The 9,803-nt window shown below is 39.1% G+C and overlaps 1 protein-coding gene across 1 annotated transcript; it reads left to right on the top strand.

Moving 5' to 3' along the window:
• The first annotated feature begins 2,806 nt into the window (after window positions 1-2,806).
• Or7a41 (olfactory receptor family 7 subfamily A member 41) lies at window positions 2,807-3,766 on the top strand. The gene is given in 1 exon segment (NM_001000421.1): window positions 2,807-3,766. A coding segment is annotated over 1 exon segment (960 nt).
• Window positions 3,767-9,803: the final 6,037 nt, after the last annotated feature.

Below are 9,803 nucleotides of genomic sequence, written 5' to 3'. Positions count from 1 at the left end.
GAAAACATGAACAGTGTGAAATCATGCCAATGCTTGCTGATGTGGTGTCTTCAACGTTCAATTAGAAAAAGAATGTTTGTCAGTGGAACAGGACACATTTGTTCTATTGTCATTGAGGAGTCTGCAACCATACTGGTGATGCCTTCTATGACTTTCATTGGCAATTTCATACATGTGTAGAATACATTCGTTCCTTTCCCTCATCCTCTCCTGTCTCCATCTGATAACCCCTGTCCATCTCACTATGGATTCCTTTCACATATCTAAGTCCTTTTGGTTTGTTCTGTTACTAAATGAGTTTAATCATAGATGTCTGCATGATTATACCTTTGATAATATCTGTTGTGTCCTGGTGACTTCACAAGAACTTATACACTTACATGTCTATTTCTGTATGACAATATTCAGATAAAAAGAAGCTCCAAGGAGAAGCAGATTGATTAAGTTTTAAAATTCCACTTTATAGTTCAATATAGCATAAAATTCACATTGACAGGAGCTTGAAGAAGCTAGCCACATCAAATTCACTATTAAAGACAATGGGAAACAAATGGGTATAGGATGGATTGCTCACTGGCCTTCTCTTTCTTACAGTGTAAAATACATCAAGAAGATGGTGTCATCCACAATAGACAGATCTTCCAATGTCAATTAATAATAAAGACAATCCTCCATGCAAACATGTCCACAGGCCAACCTGATTTAGTTAATTCTGCAGGGAAGAATTTCATCTCAGATCATACTAGATTGTGTCAAATTGACAGTTAACAACTAAACACCACGATATTTAAACTTGATAAACCTGTTTCTTACCTGTTTCTCCTCTCTGAGTATTTTATCACAAAAATACACATGCAACTTTAATAAAGACCACAGGACACTCATGGTGCTTTGGGTACTGTGTGTGTGTGTGTGTGTGTGTGTGTGTGTGTGTGTGTGTGTGTGTGCGCGCGCGCCATGTGTGTGTATGTGTGTCTGTTTATGTGTGTGTGTGTGTGTGTGCGTGCGTGCGTGCACACATGTGCATGCACACCAGTGGTGGAACCCAGAACCCGTTGCATGCTAGGTAATGATCTGTCACCCAGATATATCAAATTTATCAAGTAAAATTTATGATTTTCCATGCTAGTATCAAATTTCCATGCTTGCACCATACTCTTCCTCAGCCTGCTGGGGGTACAGTTGTAATTACAGATATGTACCACCACACATGGCTTATGCATCCTTGATTTCATGATACCTCTTTTAACTGGTCAACCTCCTACTGATTCTTTTTACTGCTTTCTTGCCCAAATTAAATAATTTCAAGAAATATATTCATTGAAGCCCTGCATGGATATTCTTCCTTGTTTCAGCAGTCCCAGAGGAATTGTTGGAGTTTATCCTGTCCTCCTTGATGACTATGTCTGAATGAGACTTTGTCCAGTGATCTCAGAGCACCTAGGAAAGACAACACTACCATCAACAATTACCTGTTATTGAATCTTTTTTGCATTCCACTTGCTGTATTGTGCATCTTGCGTGTCCCCTAGTGTATTCCCAAGCATGAACTTGGGAGGTGGTAGAACTGTCAAAAGAGAGGCATTGTGGAAGGCTTTTGGTCATTGAACTATGCACTGCATGGATACTCTTGTACTCCAGATTCTTTTACTTTCCAATCTGCCATAAGACTATGGGGTGTGTGGTCTCTCTTTCTATCTCTATGTCCCTCATCCTATTTTCTTTCCCTCTCTTCCTTCCTCCATCCCCATATCTCTCCATTCCTTCTTCTCCCTCTATTTTATTTTGTGTCCATGATGTACATACAGATGTGTGTGTGTGTGTGTGTGTGTGTGTGTGTGTGTGTGTGAGAGAGAGAGAGAGAGAGAGAGAGAGAGAGAGAGAGAGAGAGTATGTATGTGTAGTGGAGGACTTAGGGTATCCCCCTCTCTATTATGTGTTCTGTCATTAAACCTCCAGCTCAGTTGCCCACCCAGAAGTCCTAGCAATCTTCCTGCCCTTCCTCCTATAGCACTGGGCTTACAGGCATGAGCCTGACTACTTTTAAAAATTATGGGCTATTGTACCTGAACATAGGTCTCCAAGTGAGTACAACAAGAATTCTCATCATATAAGCCATATCCCAAGCCCTAGAATGAGTGCCATTGTTTGACTATGTGCTCCAACCACATTGGGCTTTTTCCACGAAGGCTCAAACCACAGGATGAAGGAACCAGAGACTATAAGCCCAAGTAAACATTACTTCTTTATAAGTTGACTACCTCAGACATTTGTTTTATTTAAAGGAATGTTATGAACACACCATCAGTGCCATCTGATGTAATGCATACTTTAAAATTTGTACTTGTACTTCATCTACCTAGATAGTGTTCAGACATTTTCTATATTCATTTATTTTTATTCCTTGAGTGCATCAAAGTGTTTCTAATTCAGGTTTCCTTATTTAGGATTGTTTTACTTGATTAAAATATAATTATATTATTCCTGTCATCTCCAATCTTTTCTCCAACTCCTTCACGTCTCCACTAAACTCCCTCTCAAATTAATGGCTTTTTCTTTGCGTGCGTGTGTGTGTGTGTGTGTGTGTGTGTGTGTGTGTGTGTGAAGCCCCAGCTTCAGAGGATAGCCTCAAACCCAAAAATATATGAGGAGCACTTAAAGGGTACAGGAATTCATGATACAAGCGACAAAAAGAAGGAAGGAGGGAGGAAAATTGATGTGAGGTTATTGGCGGGTGACTGAGACTTCAAATCTCTCTTCCTCTTGCTCTTTCTCTCGTTTGTTTTTCAGTATGCATATAAAACACATGGAATCAGGAAATGACACCCAGCTTTCAGAATTCTTTCTTCTGGGATTTTCAGAGAAGCAACCTGAAACCCAGCCTCTCATATTTGGATTGTTCCTGTCCATGTACCTAGTGACTGTCACTGGGAACCTACTCATCATCGTGGCCATCATTGTTGACGCCCACCTGCACACGCCCATGTACATCTTCCTCTCTAATCTGTCCTTTGTGGACATCTGCTTCACTTCTACCACTGTCCCACAGATGCTGGTGAACATTCACACACAGAGCAAGGTCATCACCTATGTGGGCTGCATCACCCAGATGTATTTCTTACTGCTTTTTTCAGGGCTAGACATCTTTCTGCTGACTGTGATGGCTTATGACCGCTATGTGGCCATCTGTCACCCCCTGCATTACATGATCATCATGAACACAAGACGTTGTGGATTGCTGATTCTGGCATGCTGGATTATAGGTGTTTTGAATTCCTTATTACACAGCTTTTTGGTATTACGGCTGTCATTCTGCACAAACTTGGAAATCCCTCATTTTTTCTGTGAACTTAATCAGGTTGTACATCAAGCCTGTTCTGACACCTTTATTAATGATATGGTAATTTACATTACAGCTATGCTACTGGCCGTTGGCCCCCTCTCTGGTATCCTTTACTCTTACTCTAAGATAGTGTCCTCCATTCGTGCAATCTCTTCAGCCCAGGGGAAGTACAAAGCATTTTCCACCTGTGCATCTCACCTCTCAGTTGTCTCCTTGTTTTATTGCACCCTCCTGGGAGTGTACCTCAGTTCTGCTGTGACCCAAAACTCACATGCTACTGCAACAGCTTCATTGATGTACACTGTGGTCACCCCCATGCTGAACCCCTTCATCTATAGTCTGAGGAACAAAGACATAAAGACAGCTCTGAAAATCCTGTTAGGGAGTGTAACTAGAAGCAGACTAATGGATTCACCTTCATAAAGTGTCTGTTTTAATAATGTTAAATGTTTTGGATTACCCACTGCAGTCCATTGGTTAGATTGAACAACAAGAATTTAGTCATTTATCTCCTTCAATTGCCCTGATTTTATATCACCTTTTTCATATAATTCAAGTTCTTCCTTTGCATTCCTTTTGCTATCTATAATCTGTTGTCATTTCCTACTTTCTCCACATATTCCCATTCTTGTTTCAAAAGCTCTGTTAATTGCTGCTTCATTTAGAGAATGACTGAGATGTCAGAAAAATGATTTGTTTTGGAAACTGTATGTGGAGATTGTTTTCTTCACTAAAGGAATATTCTTTTTATTGGTTATTTTATTTACATTTTAAATGTTGTCCCCCCTTACATTGGGGTATCAACCATCCACAGGATGAAGGGCCCTCCCCTCCCATTGAAGTCAAATAAGGCAATCCTCTGCTACATATGTAGCTGAAGTTATGTTCTTCTATGCATACTCTTTGGTTGGTGGTTTAGTCCTTGGGAGTTCTGCGTAGTCCAGTTAGTTGATATTGTTCTTCCTATGGGGTTGCAATCCCCTTCAGCTCCTTCAGTTCTTCCCCTAACTGTTCTATTGGGGTCCCTGAGCTCTCAGTCTGATGGTTGGCTATTAGTATCTGCATCTGTATTGGTTGGGTGCTGGCAGAGTCTATTGGGGACAGTTATACCAGGCTCTGTCATGAAGTGCTTCTTGGCATCAGCAATAGTCTGTTGTCTGAAGATGGGATGGATCCCTAGATGGGGTTGTCTCTGGATAATCTTTTAAAGGAATATTCTTAAGTTTTGATCCTTCTGTGGAAACAATTCCCTTTGGCAAATGAGGTATATATACAATATATTTAATTTTATAGACTCAGAAAATGTGAAGCACCTTCCCAGGCTCATAAAACAGAATGAGAGAATAGGAAGAAAGTAATAAAAAGGAATTTAAGTTGTACGGACCACTAGGAAACTTTGTCTCCTGGGCATAACATGAATATTAGAATCATGAACACAGAGATAAAACCAGTCAATAGTTCAGTGTGTAGATAGAAAATGCATATATCGTCCTTCTCCTAGCTAAGGAGTTGTCAGTAGTCAATGGCTGAAAGTAGAGGGAAGGATGGCTATTCCTGTTTGAGAGCTTGACCCCTGGTCCCATGCACAGTGCCCTCATTCACGTACATATGAACAGCACATATTAGGTTTAGTCAGTTATTTTAAAGAAATATAGAAGGCACATATTTGGGAGGGGGCACAATAAGCGGATATGCGGAGAGTAGAAGGGAGGAGTAGTACATGGATGTAATAAAAATATATAATATACTTATGTAAAAATCTCAAAGAGTAAGTAAAATATATTTTAAAAATTGAATTAATTTTTTTCTTTTATTGGACTTTTTATTTACATTTCAAATGATATTCCCTTTCCCAATTTCCCAGACATAAACCCTCTATCCACTACCCCTTCCCTTCTTCTATAAGGGTGTTCCCTTCCCCATCCACCCTCCTTGCCACCCCTCCAACATTCCTCTACACTGGGGGATCCAGCCTTTGCAGTACCAAGTGCTTTTCCTTCCATTAGTGCAAAACAAAGCCATCCTCTGCTACATATGCAGCTGGAGCCATGGGTCAGTCCATGTATAGACTTTGGGTAGTGGTTTAGGCCCTGGGAGCTCTGGTTAATTAGCATTGTTGTGCTTATTGGGTTGCAAATCCCTTCAGTTCCTTCAATCCTTTTCTCTAACTCCTCCAATGGGGACACCATTCTCAGTTCAATGGTTTGATGCTGGCATTCACCTCTGTATTTGTCACGCTCCAGCTGAACCTCTCAGGAGACAGCTATATCAGGCTCTTGTCAGCATGCACTTCTTAGCTTCATCAATATTATCTAGTTTTGGTGAATATATATATATATGTGTGTGTATATATATATATATAGGCTATATACCCATGTGGGTCAGGTTCTGAATGGCTGTTCCTTCAGTCTCTGTACACACACACACACACACACACACACACACACACACACACACACCTCAATTAATATAAAATGAATGATTACTTGAAAAGAGAACAAAGCAAATCTCAAACAAAGAAGTAAAGTCTACACTAAACAGTGCAAGTTGGGTCCATATGCATATTTCATTACTCCTACAAAGACAAATCAGGAGGATGGGGCAGGAGGATTGCTTGATAATATGAGTTTGAAACTAACATGGGTAATATTACATTTACTAGACTACAATAAAAGAAGCCTTTGCCATGACCTCCTTTTGGTCTCTGATAGATGTCCCTTCATCTGCTGTTCTCTCTTGGACATCTAGAGAAATAGGATTCACTATCTATGCTCTCTTTAAAGTAATTTTCATTTATCATATAAAGCCATGGGTTCAGTTGTGATATTTTCAGATACATATATGATTGTAGGTGGCTGACATACACAAATGATCTGGTGAACACCTGTGCAGTGCCCACAGATGCCAGAATACACAATCTGATCCCTAGACCTAGAGTTAAAGGAAGTTCAAACCCATGGTGATGGGTTTCACGCAGTCCTCTCTGGAGAATCCTCTTAACCTTTTTGTCATCTCCCCACTTCCCCCAATTACTGCTTTAAAAGTCTGATTCTCCCACTATTTAAGGTAGTATCTTGGAAATAATGAATGATCACAAAATATCGCTTTCAATTCACAGCTTTTCATAGGAACATGACAGGATCATGCCAATAAGAGGAAATGCACTTAGGAAGCAGAGAGAAGGAGTTGTAAATATCTCTCTTGACATTGTTAGTTGGTCTATGCAACTTAGTTTGTATGGGAGATAGTTATTTCCTTTCTGCTATCCTCTCAGCCATCCCAGGAGAAAATTAGGCTTCTGGGTAGGGACCTCCATTTCAGAAAAATAAATTCATCCAGGAGAATCTGGGAATTTAGCAGGTGCTTCAGAAAAGCTTGAGATGGAAGGGAAGAAAACTTTTGTAAGGTCAGCAAATAGCCACTCCAGCTCAGATAAAAGTTAGAAGCTGAGTGTTCCTGTTCTTTGTTGAAGGAGGTGTGCTGAACTGATGTCAAGCCAGGACGATGCACTTGCCAGAAGTCCCAGGAACATAACCAAGGAAGAGGGAAAGAGATGAAAGGGCAAAATCTGTCAATGCCATGTCTGCCATGCTTGGGCCTGTGTTTAGCATGCTTAGGTCTGTTAGTGCTTCAGGAAAGACTGATTTAAATGATAAGTCATGATTGCAAATAAGGAAATCTCTAAAGACAGCTCATCAAAGAGGGAAAATTATTCCTGTTGCAGTTTGAGTCCTTTGTACTTTTATTTCTAATGTTTAAAATGTCTTTTTGGAATGTGCCTAATTATGAGTTAGAAAAGAAAAAAGGCTAGTGAAATAAAAGATGAAACAAATTTGGTTATATAAGAGCGGATGACTAAACAGCACCAAGACATCTGATCTTACTATCTGAACTTAATCAGCATATTAAAACTCAAGGTAATTTAGAGTTTGATATCTTATATGAAGTGCAGCAGGTGAAAGCCCTTGAGAACAAAAGCAGAGCGGTGAGTTGAGCACAGACCCCTGACCTCCATTGTCTGGCTCTGGCTCTGGCTCTGGCTCTTGGTTCACCCTGCCATCTCCAAGGAGCCTTAAGAGGCCCTGAGAGCATCCGCCTTCCCCATACACGCCTATAGGGGGATCCAGGAACAACCCAGCTTGAACCTTATCCCACCAACTCCTTGCCAGTCAGAATCTACCTGAGGCAAAGCCAGCAGAGTGCTTGCTCTGACTTCCAGAGGAGCCTTCCTCGTAGGACTACAAAAGCATTCTCCTTCTCTGTGGAGGTCTGTCAGGGCTGGGAAACAATGTACTTGGAACTCATCTCCACAATCCCTTGCAGGGTCCATCTGAGGCAAAGCTAGCAGAGGTGAGTGGACAAGTCACCAATAAAGAAATCAAACAGAGAAATAATGAATCTCACAGAGGAAATGGATCAAATATACCTAAACAATATCTACAGAACCTTTAGCCCAAACATAAAAGGATATACTTTCATCTCAACACTCTAATGAATCTTCTCCAAAATTGACCATATACTCTGTCACAAAGCAAGCCTCAACAGATTAAGGAAGATTGAAATAGCCCCTTGCAGCTTGTCAAATCATTATGGGTTAAAGCTGGACTTCAACAACCATAGAGATAAGAGAAAGCCTATAGCCTCTAGGAAAATGAACAACTTTCTACCCAAAGATCACTGAGATATGAAAAAAATTCTAGAGTCCATTGAAAATGAAGGCAGAACATATGCAAATGTGTGGGACACAATGAAAGCAATGCCAATGCTTTCCTAGCATTCTCATACTAGCAACTTAACAACAAGAACAAAGAGAAACAAACACAATTAAGAGAAGTAAACAGCAGAAAATAACCAAGTTCCGAGCAGAAATTAATGAATTAGAAACAAAGAGAACAATTTAAAAAATCAACAAGATAAACACACAAACTAACTAAAAGGCAGAGAGACAGTATCCAAATTAACAAAATCAGAAGAAAAAGGAAAAAATAACAACAGACACTGAAGAAACCCAAAGAATCATTAGATCTTACATCAAAAGTCTATACTCCACACAATTGAAAAATCTAAATGAAAGGTATGATTTTCTTGATAGATTTCACTGACCAAAGTTAAATCAGGATCATGCAAACTAGAAAAACAGTTCTATAATCCCTATGGAAATAGAAGCAGACCTTAAAAGTCTCCTAACCAATAAAAGCACATGGATAGATGTGTTTAGTGGAAAATTTTACAAGACTTTCAAAGAAGAATAAATACCAATATTACTCCAACTATTCCACAAAATAAAAACATAAGGAGGATTGCCAAACTTATTCTATGAGGTGACAGATAGTCATGCTGTTACCTGAAACATACAAAGACTCAACGAAGGAAGAGAATTTCAGACCAATTTAATTTATGAACATTGATGCGAAAATACTCAATAAAATATTCATAAACTAAATCCAAGAACACATCAAAAATAACATCTACCATGATCAAGTAGGCTTCATCCCAAGAACACAGGGGTGGTTCAATATATAAAAATTCATTAACATAATAGACCATATAAGCATATTGACAGAAAAAAACCCACACAATCATCTCATTATACACAGAAAATGCCTTTAACAAAATAAGTCTTGGAAAGATGGATACAAGGAGCATACCTAAACACAATAAAGGTAATGTACAGCAAGCCAATAGCTAAAATCTTATTAAATGGAGAGAAACTTAAAGCAATTCCAGTAAAATTAGGGACAAGGTAAAGCTGCTCATGCTCTCCATATGTATTCAACACAGGATTTTGAAGTTCTGGCTAGAGGAATAAGACGACTAAAGGAGATCAAGGGAAAACAAACTGGAAAGGAAGAAGTCAAGGTGTCACTATTCACAGATGATATGATAGAAGGCATAAGTGACCACAAAAATTGTTCAGAGAACTCTGACAGCTGATAAACACCTTCATCAAAGTGGCTGGGTACAAAATTAACTCAAAGAAATAAGTAGCCCTTCTTTATACAAATGATAAATGGGATGAGCAAAAAAAAATCACAGAAACAAATAAAATATCTTGGCGCAATTCTAACTAAGGAAGGACATGTATGACAAGAACTTCAAGTATCTCAAAAAATAAAAAAGATATCTGAAGATGGGAAGATTTCCCACATTTGTGGATTGCCAGGATTAACAATAAAAAACGGCCATCTCACAAAAAGCACTCTACAGTTTCAATGCAAAATTCCAACACAATTTTTTATGGAACTTGAAAGAACAATTCTCAATTTCATATGGAAAAACAAAAATCCCAGGATAGTTAAAACAATTCTGTACAATAAAAACCTTGTGAAGTTCTCAAGATGTACTATAGAACAATAGTAATAAAGACTGCATGATATGGTATAGAAACAGACAGGGTGATCAATAGACTTAAACTGGAGACTCAGAAGTAAACCCACATGCCTAAGGACACTTGATTTTT

This window comes from Rattus norvegicus, chromosome 7 (assembly GCF_021556685.1).
Source record: "Rattus norvegicus strain SHRSP/BbbUtx chromosome 7, alternate assembly SHRSP_T2T, whole genome shotgun sequence".
Classification (NCBI taxonomy): domain Eukaryota; kingdom Metazoa; phylum Chordata; class Mammalia; order Rodentia; family Muridae; genus Rattus; species Rattus norvegicus.
The sequence above is the reverse complement of the archived record's forward strand: the minus strand, read 5'-3'. Positions and strand labels throughout refer to the sequence as shown.